This window comes from Salmo salar, chromosome 17, assembly GCF_965601325.2.
Source record: "Salmo salar chromosome 17, fSalSal1, whole genome shotgun sequence".
Classification (NCBI taxonomy): domain Eukaryota; kingdom Metazoa; phylum Chordata; class Actinopteri; order Salmoniformes; family Salmonidae; genus Salmo; species Salmo salar.
In genome coordinates, this window is record NC_138307.1 from 77,154,119 (window position 1) to 77,173,510 (window position 19,392).

The 19,392-nt window shown below is 49.6% G+C and overlaps 1 protein-coding gene across 15 annotated transcripts in view; it reads left to right on the top strand.

Moving 5' to 3' along the window:
* Nucleotides 1-19,392, top strand: part of LOC106596506 (protein PHTF2) — a 133,665-nt gene that overhangs the window by 101,345 nt on the left and 12,928 nt on the right. For 11 of the 15 annotated variants that reach the window (XR_014381236.1, XR_014381237.1, XR_014381234.1 and 8 more), the window contains 3 exons: nucleotides 9,345-9,513; nucleotides 13,128-13,298; nucleotides 15,605-15,830. Coding sequence is in view for 11 of the 15 variants with exons in the window: in XM_082964177.1 (XP_082820303.1) it covers nucleotides 9,345-9,513; nucleotides 13,128-13,298; nucleotides 15,605-15,830 (566 nt within the window). In the remaining 4 variants the exon portion in view is untranslated. The remainder of the gene's footprint in view (nucleotides 1-9,344; nucleotides 9,514-13,127; nucleotides 13,299-15,604; nucleotides 15,831-19,392) is intronic. The other 4 variants (XM_082964175.1, XM_082964180.1, XM_082964182.1 and 1 more) reach the window with 2 other exon arrangements.

The window sequence follows — 19,392 nt, forward strand, 5'->3', positions numbered from 1 at the left end:
TCCTCTACCTGCTACAAGGTACCTTAACCCTAACCTCCAGTCATCTTCCTCCTCCTCCTCCTCCTCTACCTGCTACAAGGTACCTTAACCCTAACCTCCAGTCATCTTCCTCCTCCTCCTCCTCCTCTACCTGCTACAAGGTACCTTAACCCTAACCTCCAGTCATCTTCCTCCTCCTCCTCCTCCTCTACCTGCTACAAGGTACCTACCTAACCCTAACCTCCAGAGCCATCTTCCTCCTCCTCCTCCTCCTCTACCTGCTACAAGGTACCTACCTAACCCTAACCTCCAGTCATCTTCCTCCTCCTCCTCTACCTGCTACAAGGTACCTTAACCCTAACCTCCAGTCATCTTCCTCCTCCTCCTCCTCCTCTACCTGCTACAAGGTACCTTAACCCTAACCTCCAGTCATCTTCCTCCTCCTCCTCCTCCTCTACCTGCTACAAGGTACCTATCTAACCCTAACCTCCAGTCATCTTCCTCCTCCTCCTCCTCCTCTACCTGCTACAAGGTACCTAACCCTAACCTCCAGTCATCTTCCTCCTCCTCCTCCTCCTCTACCTGCTACAAGGTACCTTAACCCTAACCTCCAGAGCCATCTTCCTCCTCCTCCTCCTCCTCTACCTGCTACAAGGTACCTTAACCCTAACCTCCAGTCATCTTCCTCCTCCTCCTCCTCCTCTACCTGCTACAAGGTACCTACCTAACCCTAACCTCCAGTCATCTTCCTCCTCCTCCTCCTCCTCTACCTGCTACAAGGTACCTAACCCTAACCTCCAGTCATCTTCCTCCTCCTCCTCCTCCTCTACCTGCTACAAGGTACCTTAACCCTAACCTCCAGAGCCATCTTCCTCCTCCTCCTCCTCCTCTACCTGCTACAAGGTACCTTAACCCTAACCTCCAGTCATCTTCCTCCTCCTCCTCCTCCTCTACCTGCTACAAGGTACCTTAACCCTAACCTCCAGTCATCTTCCTCCTCCTCCTCCTCCTCTACCTGCTACAAGGTACCTTAACCCTAACCTCCAGTCATCTTCCTCCTCCTCCTCCTCCTCTACCTGCTACAAGGTACCTACCTAACCCTAACCTCCAGTCATCTTCCTCCTCCTCCTCCTCCTCTACCTGCTACAAGGTACCTTAACCCTAACCTCCAGTCATCTTCCTCCTCCTCCTCCTCCTCTACCTGCTACAAGGTACCTACCTAACCCTAACCTCCAGTCATCTTCCTCCTCCTCCTCCTCCTCTACCTGCTACAAGGTACCTTAACCCTAACCTCCAGAGCCATCTTCCTCCTCCTCCTCCTCCTCTACCTGCTACAAGGTACCTTAACCCTAACCTCCAGTCATCTTCCTCCTCCTCCTCCTCCTCTACCTGCTACAAGGTACCTTAACCCTAACCTCCAGTCATCTTCCTCCTCCTCCTCTACCTCTACCTGCTACAAGGTACCTAACCCTAACCTCCAGTCATCTTCCTCCTCCTCCTCCTCCTCTACCTGCTACAAGGTACCTTAACCCTAACCTCCAGAGCCATCTTCCTCCTCCTCCTCCTCCTCTACCTGCTACAAGGTACCTTAACCCTAACCTCCAGTCATCTTCCTCTCCTCCTCCTCCTCCTCTACCTGCTACAAGGTACCTACCTAACCCTAACCTCCAGAGCCATCTTCCTCCTCCTCCTCCTCCTCTACCTGCTACAAGGTACCTAACCCTAACCTCCAGTCATCTTCCTCCTCCTCCTCCTCCTCTACCTGCTACAAGGTACCTTAACCCTAACCTCCAGTCATCTTCCTCCTCCTCCTCCTCCTCTACCTGCTACAAGGTACCTTAACCCTAACCTCCAGTCATCTTCCTCCTCCTCCTCCTCCTCTACCTGCTACAAGGTACCTTAACCCTAACCTCCAGCCATCTTCCTCCTCCTCCTCCTCCTCTACCTGCTACAAGGTACCTTAACCCTAACCTCCAGTCATCTTCCTCCTCCTCCTCCTCCTCCTCCTCTACCTGCTACAAGGTACCTTAACCCTAACCTCCAGTCATCTTCCTCCTCCTCCTCCTCCTCTACCTGCTACAAGGTACCTACCTAACCCTAACCTCCAGTCATCTTCCTCCTCCTCCTCCTCCTCTACCTGCTACAAGGTACCTTAACCCTAACCTCCAGTCATCTTCCTCCTCCTCCTCCTCCTCCTCCTCTACCTGCTACAAGGTACCTTAACCCTAACCTCCAGTCATCTTCCTCCTCCTCCTCCTCCTCTACCTGCTACAAGGTACCTACCTAACCCTAACCTCCAGTCATCTTCCTCCTCCTCCTCCTCCTCTACCTGCTACAAGGTACCTTAACCCTAACCTCCAGTCATCTTCCTCCTCCTCCTCCTCCTCTACCTGCTACAAGGTACCTTAACCCTAACCTCCAGTCATCTTCCTCCTCCTCCTCCTCCTCTACCTGCTACAAGGTACCTTAACCCTAACCTCCAGTCATCTTCCTCCTCCTCCTCCTCCTCTACCTGCTACAAGGTACCTTAACCCTAACCTCCAGTCATCTTCCTCCTCCTCCTCCTCCTCTACCTGCTACAAGGTACCTTAACCCTAACCTCCAGAGCCATCTTCCTCCTCCTCCTCCTCCTCTACCTGCTACAAGGTACCTAACCCTAACCTCCAGAGCCATCTTCCTCCTCCTCCTCCTCCTCTACCTGCTACAAGGTACCTTAACCCTAACCTCCAGTCATCTTCCTCCTCCTCCTCCTCCTCTACCTGCTACAAGGTACCTTAACCCTAACCTCCAGTCATCTTCCTCCTCCTCCTCCTCCTCTACCTGCTACAAGGTACCTTAACCCTAACCTCCAGTCATCTTCCTCCTCCTCCTCCTCCTCTACCTGCTACAAGGTACCTTAACCCTAACCTCCAGAGCCATCTTCCTCCTCCTCCTCCTCCTCTACCTGCTACAAGGTACCTTAACCCTAACCTCCAGTCATCTTCCTCCTCCTCCTCCTCCTCTACCTGCTACAAGGTACCTACCTAACCCTAACCTCCAGTCATCTTCCTCCTCCTCCTCCTCCTCTACCTGCTACAAGGTACCTTAACCCTAACCTCCAGAGCCATCTTCCTCCTCCTCCTCCTCCTCTACCTGCTACAAGGTACCTTAACCCTAACCTCCAGTCATCTTCCTCCTCCTCCTCCTCCTCTACCTGCTACAAGGTACCTTAACCCTAACCTCCAGTCATCTTCCTCCTCCTCCTCTACCTGCTACAAGGTACCTTAACCCTAACCTCCAGTCATCTTCCTCCTCCTCCTCCTCCTCTACCTGCTACAAGGTACCTTAACCCTAACCTCCAGTCATCTTCCTCCTCCTCCTCCTCCTCTACCTGCTACAAGGTACCTTAACCCTAACCTCCAGTCATCTTCCTCCTCCTCCTCCTCCTCTACCTGCTACAAGGTACCTTAACCCTAACCTCCAGTCATCTTCCTCCTCCTCCTCCTCCTCTACCTGCTACAAGGTACCTACCTAACCCTAACCTCCAGAGCCATCTTCCTCCTCCTCCTCCTCCTCTACCTGCTACAAGGTACCTACCTAACCCTAACCTCCAGTCATCTTCCTCCTCCTCCTCCTCCTCTACCTGCTACAAGGTACCTTAACCCTAACCTCCAGTCATCTTCCTCCTCCTCCTCCTCCTCTACCTGCTACAAGGTACCTTAACCCTAACCTCCAGTCATCTTCCTCCTCCTCCTCCTCCTCTACCTGCTACAAGGTACCTACCTAACCCTAACCTCCAGTCATCTTCCTCCTCCTCCTCCTCCTCTACCTGCTACAAGGTACCTAACCCTAACCTCCAGTCATCTTCCTCCTCCTCCTCCTCCTCTACCTGCTACAAGGTACCTTAACCCTAACCTCCAGAGCCATCTTCCTCCTCCTCCTCCTCCTCTACCTGCTACAAGGTACCTTAACCCTAACCTCCAGTCATCTTCCTCCTCCTCCTCCTCCTCTACCTGCTACAAGGTACCTACCTAACCCTAACCTCCAGTCATCTTCCTCCTCCTCCTCCTCCTCTACCTGCTACAAGGTACCTAACCCTAACCTCCAGTCATCTTCCTCCTCCTCCTCCTCCTCTACCTGCTACAAGGTACCTTAACCCTAACCTCCAGAGCCATCTTCCTCCTCCTCCTCCTCCTCTACCTGCTACAAGGTACCTTAACCCTAACCTCCAGTCATCTTCCTCCTCCTCCTCCTCCTCTACCTGCTACAAGGTACCTAACCCTAACCTCCAGTCATCTTCCTCCTCCTCCTCCTCCTCTACCTGCTACAAGGTACCTTAACCCTAACCTCCAGTCATCTTCCTCCTCCTCCTCCTCCTCTACCTGCTACAAGGTACCTTAACCCTAACCTCCAGTCATCTTCCTCCTCCTCCTCCTCCTCTACCTGCTACAAGGTACCTTAACCCTAACCTCCAGTCATCTTCCTCCTCCTCCTCCTCCTCTACCTGCTACAAGGTACCTACCTAACCCTAACCTCCAGTCATCTTCCTCCTCCTCCTCCTCCTCTACCTGCTACAAGGTACCTTAACCCTAACCTCCAGTCATCTTCCTCCTCCTCCTCCTCCTCTACCTGCTACAAGGTACCTACCTAACCCTAACCTCCAGTCATCTTCCTCCTCCTCCTCCTCCTCTACCTGCTACAAGGTACCTTAACCCTAACCTCCAGAGCCATCTTCCTCCTCCTCCTCCTCCTCTACCTGCTACAAGGTACCTTAACCCTAACCTCCAGTCATCTTCCTCCTCCTCCTCCTCCTCTACCTGCTACAAGGTACCTTAACCCTAACCTCCAGTCATCTTCCTCCTCCTCCTCTACCTCTACCTGCTACAAGGTACCTAACCCTAACCTCCAGTCATCTTCCTCCTCCTCCTCCTCCTCTACCTGCTACAAGGTACCTTAACCCTAACCTCCAGAGCCATCTTCCTCCTCCTCCTCCTCCTCTACCTGCTACAAGGTACCTTAACCCTAACCTCCAGTCATCTTCCTCCTCCTCCTCCTCCTCCTCTACCTGCTACAAGGTACCTACCTAACCCTAACCTCCAGAGCCATCTTCCTCCTCCTCCTCCTCCTCTACCTGCTACAAGGTACCTAACCCTAACCTCCAGTCATCTTCCTCCTCCTCCTCCTCCTCTACCTGCTACAAGGTACCTTAACCCTAACCTCCAGTCATCTTCCTCCTCCTCCTCCTCCTCTACCTGCTACAAGGTACCTTAACCCTAACCTCCAGTCATCTTCCTCCTCCTCCTCCTCCTCTACCTGCTACAAGGTACCTTAACCCTAACCTCCAGTCATCTTCCTCCTCCTCCTCCTCCTCTACCTGCTACAAGGTACCTTAACCCTAACCTCCAGTCATCTTCCTCCTCCTCCTCCTCCTCTACCTGCTACAAGGTACCTTAACCCTAACCTCCACTCATCTTCCTCCTCCTCCTCCTCTACCTGCTACAAGGTACCTACCTAACCCTAACCTCCAGTCATCTTCCTCCTCCTCCTCCTCCTCTACCTGCTACAAGGTACCTTAACCCTAACCTCCAGTCATCTTCCTCCTCCTCCTCCTCTACCTGCTACAAGGTACCTACCTAACCCTAACCTCCAGTCATCTTCCTCCTCCTCCTCCTCCTCTACCTGCTACAAGGTACCTTAACCCTAACCTCCAGTCATCTTCCTCCTCCTCCTCCTCCTCCTCCTCTACCTGCTACAAGGTACCTACCTAACCCTAACCTCCAGTCATCTTCCTCCTCCTCCTCCTCCTCTACCTGCTACAAGGTACCTACCTAACCCTAACCTCCAGTCATCTTCCTCCTCCTCCTCTACCTGCTACAAGGTACCTACCTAACCCTAACCTCCAGTCATCTTCCTCCTCCTCCTCCTCCTCTACCTGCTACAAGGTACCTACCTAACCCTAACCTCCAGTTATCTTCCTCCTCCTCCTCCTCCTCCTCCTCTACCTGCTACAAGGTACCTACCTAACCCTAACCTCCAGTCATCTTCCTCCTCCTCCTCCTCCTCTACCTGCTACAAGGTACCTACCTAACCCTAACCTCCAGTCATCTTCCTCCTCCTATGTGCATATATTATGAAGACTTTTGTTATGAAGACTTGTATTATGAAGACTTTTATTATGAACTTTTATTATGAAGACATATTATGAAGACTTTTATTATGAAGACATATTATGAAGACTTTTATTATGAAGACATATTATGAAGACTTTTATTATGAAGACATATATTTTGAAGACTTTTTGTTCATTTTGGTCTTTGGCAAGTTTTTTTTCCGGTTGTTTGCGCACACATTTCTTCTCCAGGCAAGCCCGAAGTCGGTAGCCCGAAGTCGGTAGCCCGAAGTCGGTAGACCCTTCATCTGTGATTGGTAGTCCCTTCGTCTGCTCCAGTCCAGTTCAGCTAGGCTCCAGTCCAGCCCAGCTAGGCTCCAGCCCAGTTCATCCAGGCTCCAGCCCAGTGCATCCAGGCTCCAGCCCAGTTCAGCTAGGCTCCAGCCCAGCTAGGCTCCAGTCCAGCCCAGCTAGGCTCCAGCCCAGTTCATCCAGGCTCCAGCCCAGTTCATCCAGGCTCCAGCCCAGTGCATCCAGGCTCCAGCCCAGTTCAGCTAGGCTCCAGCCCAGCTAGGCTCCAGTCCAGCCCAGCTAGGCTCCAGCCCAGTTCAGCTAGGCTCCAGCCCAGTTCAGCTAGGCTCCAGCCCAGCCCAGCTAGGCTCCAGCCCAGTTCAGCTAGGCTCCAGCCCAGTTCAGCTAGGCTCCATCCCAGCTAGGCTCCAGCCCAGCCCAGCTAGGCTCCAGCCCAGTTCAGCTAGGCTCCAGTCCAGCCCAGCTAGGCTCCAGTCCAGTTCAGCTAGGCTCCAGTCCAGCCCAGCTAGGCTCCAGCCCAGTTCAGCTAGTCTCCAGCCCAGTTCAGCTAGGCTCCAGCCCAGTTCAGCTAGGCTCCAGCCCAGCTAGGCTCCAGTCCAGCCCAGCTAGGCTCCAGCCCAGTTCAGCTAGGCTCCAGCCCAGTTCAGCTAGGCTCCAGTCCAGTTCAGCTAGGCTCCAGCCCAGCTAGGCTCCAGTCCAGCCCAGCTAGGCTCCAGCCCAGCTAGGCTCCAGTCCAGTTCAGCTAGGCTCCAGCCCAGTTCAGCTAGGCTCCAGCCCAGTTCAGCTAGGCTCCAGTCCAGTTCAGCTAGGCTCCAGTCCAGTTCAGCTAGGCTCCAGCCCAGTTCAGCTAGGCTCCAGTCCAGCCCAGTTCAGCTAGGCTCCAGTCCAGTTCAGCTAGGCTCCAGTCCAGTTCAGCTAGTCTCCAGTCCAGTTCAGCTAGGCTCCAGTCCAGTTCAGCTAGGCTCCAGTCCAGTTCAGCTAGGCTCCAGCCCAGTTCAGCTAGGCTCCAGTCCAGTTCAGCTAGGCTCCAGTCCAGTTCAGCTAGGCTCCAGTCCAGTTCAGCTAGGCTCCAGCCCAGTTCAGCTAGGCTCCAGTCCAGTTCAGCTAGGCTCCAGTCCAGTTCAGCTAGGCTCCAGCTGAACCAAAGCATGTGGAAGGCTTAAGTCTCACCCACATTCGTTCTCCACCATTATTAGTTCAGTGTGTTGTTGGTCTCTGCTTGTGTAGACATGAATACCTTACCTTTCTCTGGCTGTGGTTGGTCATGGGGAAATTCCAGCCCTGAACCTGTCACTGTGTGTTAGATAGGAAGTTCACACACACACACACACACACACACACACACACACACACACACACACACACACACACACACACACACACACACACACACACACACACACACACACACACACACACACACGGTTGAGTGTTCTCATATACCCAAGAACACTGATAGCAGAGGCATTGACAGGATGGACCACTCCCCTACCCCTCCTTTTTACATATTGACCTTGAGTACATCAAAACAAATGGCCCCTCTCTCAATACCTCTCTGTCTCTATGTGTGGTAGTATGAGTTTGTTAGTGAGCAGCCAAGGTGACCAGTTGTATTACCACACCCTCATCCATCCCTCTCATCCCTCCTTTTCACCTCTCCTTCTTTCCATCTCCTTCTCACCCTGGCTAAAGGTTCAATATAAACTATTGACAGGAAGTCTAGTAGACAATGGAGAATATCCCACATACATGGAGCACATAACACTTTCCATGTCTCGCTCTCTCACCCTCCCTCGCTCTCTCTCTCGCTCTCTCACCCTCCCTCGCTCTCTCACCCTCCCTCGCTCTCTCTCTCGCTCTCTTACCCTCCCTCGCTCTCTCACCCTCCCTCGCTCTCTCACCCTCGCTCTCTCACCCTCGCTCTCTCACCCTCCCTCGCTCTCTCTCTCGCTCTCTCTCTCTCTCTCTCTCACTCTCTCACCCTCCCTCGCTCTCTCTCTCGCTCTCTCACCCTCCCTCGCTCTCTCACCCTCCCTCGCTCTCTCTCTCGCTCTCTCACCCTCCCTCGCTCTCTCATCCTCCCTCGCTCTCTCACCTTCCCTCGCTCTCTCACCTTCCCTCGCTCTCTCACCCTCCCTCGCTCTCTCTCATCCTCCCTCGCTCTCTCTCATCCTCCCTCGCTCTCTCACCCTCCCTCGCTCTCTCTCTCTCGCTCTCTCACCCTCCCTCGCTCTCTCACCCTCGCTCTCTCACCCTCCCTCGCTCTCTCACCCACCCTCGCTCTCTCTCACCCTTGCTATTTCTCTCTCTCTCACCCTCGCTATTTCTCTCACCCTCACTATTTCTCACCCTCTCTCTCTCACCCTCTCTCTCTCTCTCTCTCTCACCCTCTCTCTCTCTCTCTCTCTCTCTCACCCTTGCTATTTCTCTCTCTCTCACCCTTGCTATTTCTCACCCTCGCTATTTCTCTCTCTCACCTTCTCTCTCTCACCCTCTCGCTCTCTCTCACCCTCTCGCTCTCTCTCACCTTCTCTCTCTCTCACCCTCTTGCTCTCTCTCACCTTCTCTCTCTCTCACCCTCTCGCTCTCTCTCACCCTCTCGCTCTCTCTCACCTTCTCTCTCTCTCACCCTCTCGCTCTCTCTCACCTCTCGCTCTCTCTCACCTTCTCTCTCTCTCACCCTCTCGCTCTCTCTCACCTTCTCTCTCTCTCACCCTCTCGCTCTCTCTCACCCTCACTATTTCTCACCCTCTCTCTCTCACCCTCTCTCTCTCTCTCTCTCTCTCACCCTCTCTCTCTCTCTCACCCTTGCTATTTCTCTCTCTCTCACCCTTGCTATTTCTCACCCTCGCTATTTCTCTCTCTCACCCTCGCTCTCTCTCACCCTCTCGCTCTCTCTCACCCTCTCTCTCTCTCACCCTCTCGCTCTCTCTCACCCTCTCTCTCCCTCTCTCTCTCTCTCCAGTGGCTGCTGCAGCGTTATTCTTCACCATCCCCCAGCCCCACAGTATCCCGACCACAGAGGTGTTTGGGGCGATATGGCTGATGCTGTTACTGGGGACAGTGCACTGCCAGATCGTCTCCACACGCACCCCCAAACCCACCAGCAGCAGCAGCTCTGGCAAGAGAAGAAGGTGGGGAGAAAGGCTGGGGATGGAGGGATGGAGAGGGAGGGAGGGAGTGAGGGAGGGAGGGAAGGAGTGAGTGAGGGAAGGAGAGAGGGAGGGAGAAGGGGAGAGGGAGGGATGGGGCAGGGAGAGGGGGTGGGGATAGAGAGGGATGGAGAGGGAGGGATGGAGAGGGAGGGAGGGGAGAGGGAAGGAGAGAGAAGGGGAGAGGGAGGGAGGGGGTGGGGATGGAGGGGAGAGGGGATGGAGAGGGAGGGAGGGAAGGGAGAGGGGTGGGGATGGAGAGGGAGGGATGGAGAGGGAGGGAGGGGAGAGAGATGGAGTGGATGAATGAATGAATGAGCGAGAGGGAGAGAGAGAGATTGGGTAAAGGGGGTTAAAGCATAGATAATGTATCCATACCTCTGTGTTGTTTTAGTGTTTGATGTGCTTCCTGCTCTGAGACAGACCTGTATGACTTAGTTACTGTTATAAAAGGCCTCAGTCTGACACTGTACAGGTCAGTTCCCCAGACACACATCAGACTGTGTGTGTTGAATCATGGTCCCCACACTCTCTTCTGATCATGTGATCAGGGAACTGCCCCCACACACACTTCCTGTCCCATTGTACATTTTTTAAAGGCTGTGATTTCCTGCCAGAGGGTAGCAGCTTGTAAATTTGTGCTAGGTTGCATAACGCCATTAGCCTTTTTCTAGATCTGTTGGTGCTCTTGGCAAGATGCCACAAACAGATCTGGGAGCAGGCTGTATTGCCACAATAGCTAGCTATTCCCAAAACCCACTACCTTTGGCTTGCACAGTCCTGACCATTTTCAGCCTTCTGGAGGAAAATGGATCCGTACCACACAGTCTGGGAATGAAGTGGCTAACAAATACAAAGAAAACAGGTGTTTGGAAATCTACATAGCTGAGAGATTGTAAAGACAATATAGACATTGTGAAGAAAACACTGTGGCTCCAGATGTTACTGTTGGTCCTCATCTCACAGTACAGCGGTGTTCACTCACTCAGACTCCAGATGTTACTGTTGGTCCTCATCTCACAGTACAGCGGTGTTCACTCACTCAGACTCCAGATGTTACTGTTGGTCCTCATCTCACAGTACAGCGGTGTTCACTCACTCAGACTCCAGATGTTACTGTTGGTCCTCATCTCACAGTACAGCGGTGTTCACTCACTCAGACTCCAGATGTTACTGTTGGTCCTCATCTCACAGTACAGCGGTGTTCACTCACTCAGACTCCAGATGTGGTCAGGAATCAACCACCAGACTACTTTCTCCTTCCTTTCCCCTCTTCCACTTGACCTCTGTGTTGTTTTCTCTCTCTAAACCAAAAGTCACCCCCACATTACCCTGACTGACCTGAAGTAACTCCTCCTCCTGCACACCACATGGTTGACCAGTCAGTGTCTGAGTGGATCTGCTAGCTGCTATTATATTATATATATATATATATATATATATATATATATATATATATATATATATATATATATATATATATACACTGCTCCAAAAAATAAAGGGAACACTAAAACAACACAATGTAACTCCAAGTCAATCACACTTCTGTGAAATCAAACTGTCCACTTAGGAAACAACACTGATTGACAATACATTTCACATGCTGTTGTGCAAATGGAATAGACAACAGGTGGAAATTATAGGCAATTAGCAAGACACCCCCAATAAAGGAGTGGTTCTGCAGGTGGTGACCACAGACCACTTCTCAGTTCCTATGCTTCCTGGCTGATGTTTTGGTCACTTTTGAATGCTGGCGATGCTTTCACTCTAGTGGTAGCATGAGACGGAGTCTACAACCCACACAAGTGGCTCAGGTAGTGCAGCTCATCCAGGATGGCACATCAATGCGAGCTGTGGCAAGAAGGTTTGCTGTGTCTGTCAGCGTAGTGTCCAGAGCATGGAGGCGCTACCAGGAGACAGGCCAGTACATCAGGAGACGTGGAGGAGGCCGTAGGAGGGCAACAACCCAGCAGCAGGACCGCTACCTCCGCCTTTGTGCAAGGAGGAGCAGGAGAAGCACTGCCAGAGCCCTGCAAAATGACCTCCAGCAGGCCACAAATGTGCATGTGTCTGCTCAAACGGTCAGAAACAGACTCCATGAGGGTGGTATGAGGGCCCGACGTCCACAGGTGGGGGTTGTGCTTACAGCTCAACACCGTGCAGGACGTTTGGCATTTGCCAGAGAACACCAAGATTGGCAAATTCGCCACTGGTGCCCTGTGCTCTTCAAAGATGAAAGCAGGTTCACACTGAGCACATGTGACAGAGTCTGGAGACGCCGTGGAGAACGTTCTGCTGCCTGCAACATCCTCCAGCATGACCGGTTTGGCGGTGGGTCAGTCATGGTGTGGGGTGGCATTTCTTTGGGGGGCCGCACAGCCCTCCATGTGCTCGCCAGAGGTAGCCTGACTGCCATTAGGTACCGAGATGAGATCCTCAGACCCCTTGTGAGACCATATGCTGGTGCGGTTGGCCCTGGGTTCCTCCTAATGCAAGACAATGCTAGACCTCATGTGGCTGGAGTGTGTCAGCAGTTCCTGCAAGAGGAAGGCATTGATGCAATGGACTGGCCCGCCCGTTCCCCAGACCTGAATCCAATTGAGTACATCTGGGACATCATGTCTCGCTCCATCCACCAACGCCACGTTGCACCACAGACTGTCCAGGAGTTGGCGGATGCTTTAGTCCAGGTCTGGGAGGAGATCCCTCAGGAGACCATCCGCCACCTCATCAGGAGCATGCCCAGGCGTTGTAGGGAGGTCATACAGGCACGTGGAGGCCACACACACTACTGAGCCTCATTTTGACTTGTTTTAAGGACATTACATCAAAGTTGGATCAGCCTGTAGTGTGGTTTTCCACTTTAATTTTGAGTGTGTCTCCAAATCCAGACCTCCATGGGTTGATAAATTGGATTTCCATTGATTATTTTTGTGTGATTTTGTTGTCAGCACATTCAACTATGTAAAGAAAAAAGTGTTTAATAAGATATTTCATTCATTCAGATCTAGGATGTGTTATTTTAGTGTTCCCTTTATTTTTTTGAGCAGTATATATATATATATATATATATATACATTGTGTAAAACGTGGTGACTGGAGACTCTCACCTTGGGAAATGGTGTCCAAACAGCCTGATCTAAACAGGCTGTTTGCTGAGCTGTCAGTCAGACTGTTGAGACCGTCCTCTTCTTGTAGGAGTAGATCAACCATTCCAGTAGGTCTCTCCATCTTCACTTTGTTGTTGTTGATGGCTCTCCAAGTCTAATCCCAGTGAATACAATACTAATCATATCTCCAGTTATTGTATATTGTGAGAACACAGTCCAAACTACTGCATTAGTATCAATATTAGTCGCTCTGACAGCTGGATATTAGTCAATGTTTTGCTTCGATCATTCCTGACCATACCTGATGTAGTACACACCGCTGCCAGTAAATCAACCCTTTTCATTCATCATCCTTCTTGTGATAAAAAAAAAATGAAAAAGGTATTATTTTAATGATTTATTTTCTTCAATCACAACAACAGTGATTTCTGTCTGGACCTCTCTCTCTCTCTAAGTACTCTTTCTTATTGATCTGGACCAAAGGCGTTTAAGGAAGGCAGCTCACTTGGATGTACATAGGGAAGGAGATGGCTCTAGCACCACTGATAACACCCGGGAGGGGGGCCCACACTGCCACGGTGCCGCCACCGGCTCACCTTACAGCCTGTGCATCGCTCTCTTCAGAGATTTCTGGCATGATATCTGTAAAGCGCGGTGTGTATTTTTCCCTCCCGTGAGGTTACTAAAGAACCCTATCTCTCTCTGGTATAGCTGCAACATCCCTTGGATTCCACCCGGATTATGATACTGATCAATAATAAATATCCCTTTCTAGTCTATGAGAAAACGGAGGCATATACACTTCCGTTCAAAAGTTTGGGGTCACTTAGAAATGTCCGTGTTTTTGGAAAAAAAAGCTTCTTTTTTTTTGTCCATTAAAATAACATCAAATTGATCCGAAATACAGTGTAGACATTGTTCATGTTGTAAATGACTATTGTAGCTGGAAACGGCTGATTTTGTATGGAATATCTACATAGGCGTACAGAGGCCCGTTATCAGCCACCATCACTCCTGTGTTCCAATGGCATGTTGTGTTAGCTAATCCAAGTTTATCATTTTAAAGGCTAATTGATCATTAGAAAACCATTTTGCGTTAATGTTAGCACAGCTGAAAACTGTTGTGTCTGATTAAAGAAGCAATAAAACTGGCCTTTAGACTAGTTGAGTATCTGGAGCATCAGCATTTGTGGGTTCGATTACAGGCTCTAAATGGCCATAAAACAAATAACTTTCTTCTGAAACTCGTCAGTCTATTCTTGTTCTGAGAAATGAAGGCTATTCCGTGCGAGAAATTGCCAAGAAACTGAAGATCTCATACAACACTGTGTACTACTCCCTTCACAGAACAGCGCAAACTGATTCTAACCAGAATAGAAAGAGGAGTGGGAGGCCCTGGTGCACAACTGAGCAAGAGGACAAGTACATTAGTGTCTTGTTTGAGAAACAGATGCCTCACAAGTCCTCAACTGGCAGCTTCATTAAATAGTACCCGCAAAACACCAGTCTCAACGTCAACAGTGAAGAGGCGACTCCGGGATGCTGGCCTAGCTAACACAACGTTCCATTGGAATGTTGGTTCCACTTTTCTGGGCTCCGTTATTTACTTAACAAATAAGGAACACTCAAGATGTGCACTTATAAATCACACCTTATGGTGTGACCTCCTATGTCAAAACCTACACATGCGGCTAAAATAACAAGTTATTCTTAACTCAACGTTTCTGAGAACCTGTCTCAGTGGCATGCAAATCTGCCCTTGTTTCAGAGAAAAACAGACACTGTCTCTCTGTGTCTCGCTATCACCCTCAGTCCCTTTTCTCACCTTTTCTCACAGACGCGGGGCTGCGGGTTTTAGCAGAGAGCTAGACACAGACAGAGGCCTCAATATTCAGCTATACAGTGAGCATAAGTACAATGGCACACAAGCAAACTAATAACAACATAATCAATGGTGGGGGTCTTTAGAAGACCCCAAAATCAACTTTAACCCTACAGGACCACAGGAGTGATGGTTGCTGATAATGGGCCTCTGTACGACTATGTAGATATTCCGTGAAAAAATCTGCCGTTTCCAGCTACAATAGTCATTTACAACATGAACAATGTCTACACTGTATTTCTGATCAATTTGATGTTATTTTAATGGACAAAAAATATGCTTTTCTTTAAAAAACAAGGACATTTCTAAGTGAGCCCAAACTTTTGAACGGTAGTGTACATAGTAAATATATGTTTATGAAAATCATTCTTCCCACTATATGATAAACATTATCTGGTAAGATAATTATTTGGCTGAGATAAGAAGTTATTAAACGGTGTTATTTTATCTGGACACACAGAGGGGATTCATATTCAAATCCTTCTCAACGGGAGTTTGATTATTAACTTGTCTGGACATTGGGGTTTCTCAGCGGGCCAAAGTATGTGAAAGGAGACGTCTGTCTTCCATCTCTGGTATCATTTTTCTGGGTGTGGAAAAAGGGATTTTGCAGCTTTGTTTTTTGTTGTTGCCAATGTTACGGCACATTCAACTATTCAAGCTATGGCCAAGAGAAGCATGGAGCAAAAGATGACGAAGCATAAACATCAGTAAAGGCTTTATAGTTGTTAAAAGGGATCACTGGGGAAGTTTTTGAGTCTTTCAATCTAGAAACAGTATTAAAAATCCAACCTTTTCACACCAGAAATCTAATGGTCACTGTCAGTCATCCCAATCCCAAATCCTATTCAAATCAACTCTTATTTGAATCCAGCTTAGTAGCACCAGTAACCCATCCCATTTAGAACTTAGTTTCTCTGCTCCCATGCCATGGCTTCAATTAGTACCAACTTGATCCAAGTGATTCTGTCTTGTTCTGATTTCTGCATGCTGGATGGACTTGAGACTGTCTACCTGTCCTGTCTTACCACCTCTACCGCCTCCCCCCTTTAACCTCCCTCTCCATCTCTCCCCTCAGGTCTAAGAAGTCCAAGCTGTCCATAGACAAGTCCACAGAGACAGATAATGGCTATGTGTCTCTGGATGGGAGGATAACCTGTAAGAGTAGTGAGGAGAGGCTCCAGCTCCATGATGGAGGATCTCACCACTGTGACCTGCTGCTGAGGTCAGACGAGACGTGTTGGACCGCACCCCCGCCTCCCAACACTCTGCTGCTGCCCCCCGTCACCAAGGTAAACAACAAGGTAACACACACATTTATACACACACACACACCATCACACAACACACTGCTACTTCCCCACAGTCAGCAAGGTAAACAACAAGGTAACACACACATTTATACACACACACACACCATCACACAACACACTGCTACTTCCCCACAGTCAGCAAGGTAAACAACAAGGTAACACACACATTTATACACACACACACCACCACGCAACACACTGCTACTTCCCCACAGTCAGCAAGGTAAACAACAAGGTAACACACACATTTATACACACACACACCACCACACAACACACTGCTACTTCCCCACAGTCAGCAAGGTAAACAACAAGGTAACACACACACACACCATCACACAACACACTGCTACTTCCCCACAGTCATCAAGGTAAACAACAAGGTAACACACACATTTATACACACACACACACCATCACACAACACACTGCTACTTCCCCACAGTCAGCAAGGTAAACAACAAGGTAACACACACATTTATACACACACACACACCATCACACAACACACTGCTACTTCCCCACAGTCATCAAGGTAAACAACAAGGTAACACACACACACACCATCACACAACACACTGCTACTTCCCCACAGTCATCAAGGTAAACAACAAGGTAACACACACATTTATACACACACACACCATCACACAACACACTGCTACTTCCCCACAGTCAGCAAGGTAAACAACAAGGTAACACACACACACACCATCACACAACACAGGTATACACAAGGTATCACATACACATGGTTAGCAGATGTTATTGCGAGTGTAGTGAAATGCTTCTGCTTCTAGATCCGGCAGTGCAGCAGTATCTAACAGGTAATATCTAACAAGTCCACAACTAAACATAATACACACAGTCTAGTAAAGGAATAAGAATATATAAGTATAAAATATATGGATGAGCAGTGACAGAGCGGCTAAGATGCAATAGAGAGTATAGAATAGATAGTGTAGGATACAGTATACATTATATACATATGAGATGAGTAATGCGAGATATGTAAACATTCTTAAAGTGGCATTATTAATGTGACAAGTGTTCCGTTTATTAAAGTGGCCAATGATATCAAGTCTGTAGGTAGGCAGCCACCTCTCTGTGTTAGTGATGGCTGTTTAACGATCTGATGGCCTTGAGATAGAAGCTGTTTTTCCATCTCTCGGTCCCAGCTTTGATGCACCTGTACTGACCTCACTTTCTGGATGTTAGCGGGGTGAACAGGCAGTGGCTCGGGTGGTTGCTGTTTGCTGAAGTCCACGATCATCTCTTTTGTTTTGCTGACATTGAGTGTGAGGTTATTTTCCTGACATCACACTCCGACGGCCCTCACCTCCTCCCTATAGGCCGTCGTCGTTGTTGGTAATCAAGCCTACCACTGTAGTGTCGTCTGCAAACTTGATGATTGAGTTGGAGGCGTGCATGGCCACGCAGTCGTGGGTGAACAGGGAGTACAGGAGAGGGCTGAGCATGCACCCTTGTGGGGCCCCAGTGTTGAGGATCAGAGGAGTGGAGATGTTGTTTCCTACCCTCACCACCTGGGGTCGGCCCATCAGGAAGTCCAGGACCCGGTTGCACAGGGCGGGGTCGAGACCTAGGGTCTCAAGCTTAATGATGAGTTTGGAGGGTATTATGGTGTTGAATGCTGAGCTGTAGTTAATAAACAGCATTCTTACATAAGTATTCCTCTTGTCCAGACAGGATAGGGCAGTGTGCAGTGTGATGGTGATTGCATCGTCTGTGGACCTATTGGGGCGGTAAGCAAAATAGAGTGGGTCTAGTGTGACAGGTAGGGTGGAGGTGAAATGATCCTTGACTAGTTTCTCAAAGCACTTCATGATGACGGAAGTGAGTGCTACAGGGCGGTAGTCATTTAGCTCAGTTACCTTAGCTTTCTTGGGAACAGGAACAATGGTGGCCATCTTGAAGCATTTGGGAACAGCAGACTGGGATAGGGATTGATTGAATATGTCCGTAAACACACCAGCCAGCTGGTCTGCGCATGCTCTGAGGACGCGGCCGGGGATGCCGTCTGGGCCTGCAGCCTTGCGAGGGTTAACACGTTTAAATGTTTTACTCACGTTGGCTGCAGTGAAGGAGAGCCCACAGTCTTTGTTAGCGGGCCGCGTCAGTGGCACTGTATTGTCCTCAAAGCGCGCAAAGAAGTTGTTTAATTTGTCTGGAAGCAAGATGTCGATATCCGCGACGGGGCTGGTTTTCTTTTTGTAATCCGTGATTGTCTGTAGACCCTGCCACATACGTCTCGTGTCTGAGCCGTTGAATTGCGATTCCACTTTGTCTCTATACTGACACTTTGCTTGTTTGATTGCCTTACGGAGGGAATAACTACACTGTTTGTATTGGCCGTGTTTCCAGTCGCCTTGCCATGATTAAATGCGGGTGTATGTGCTTTCAGCAGCGAATGCTGCCATCAATCCACTGTTTCTGGTTAGGGAAAGTTTCAGTCACAGTGGGTACAACATCTCCTATACACTTCCTTATAAACTCGCTCACCCGGAACATATCCCAGTCCACGTGATCGAAGCAATCTTGAAGCGTGGATTCCGATTGGTCAGACTAGCGTTGGATAGACCTAAGCACGGGCACTTCCTGTTTTAGTTTCTGCCTATAGAAGGGGAGCAACAAGATGGAGTCATGGTCAGATTTGCCAAAAGGAGGGCAGGGCCTTGTACACATTGCGGAAGTTAGAGTAGCAATGGTAGAGCGTGTTACTCGCTCATCGATACTGCAATCGATATGCTGATAGAGTTTTGGTAGCCTTGGCTCAAATTAGCTTTGTTAAAATCCACAGCTACAATAAATGCAGCCTCAGGATATATGGTTTCCAGTTTACATAAAGTCCAGTGAAGTTCCTTGATGGCCGTCTCGGTATCCGCTTGTGGGGGGATATACACAGCTGTGACGATAACCAAGGAGAGTTCTCTTGGGAGATAATACGGTCGGCATTTGATTGTGAGGAATTCTAAGTCAGGTGAACAAAAGGACTTGAGTTCTTGTATGTTATTACAATTACACCATGAGTCGTTAATCATGAAACATACACCCTCGCCCTTCTTCTTACCGGAGAGATGTTGATTCCTGTCGGTGCGATGCACTGAAAATCCCGTTTGCTGTACGGACAGCTAGCCATGTTTCCTTGAAACAGAGTATGTTACAATCCCGGATATCTCTTTGGAAAGCAACTCTTGCCCTGATTTCGTCTTCTTCGTTAACTAGGGACTGGACATTAGCGAGTAATGTACTCGGAAGCGGTGGGTGGTGTGCGCGCCTCCGAAGCCTCACTAGAAGACCGCTCCGGCACCCTCTCCTCCGACGCCGTTGTTTTGGGTCGGCCTCTGGAATCAGTTCAAATGTCCTGGGAGGTGCAGACAAAGGATCCCCTTTGGGATTGTGGTATTCCTGGTCGTAGTGCTGGTTGTGCTGGTAAGTTGCCGTCTCTCTGATATCCAATAGTTCTTCCCGGCTGTATGTAATAACACTTAAGGTTTTCTGGGCTAACACTGTAAGAAATAATACATAAAAAAAA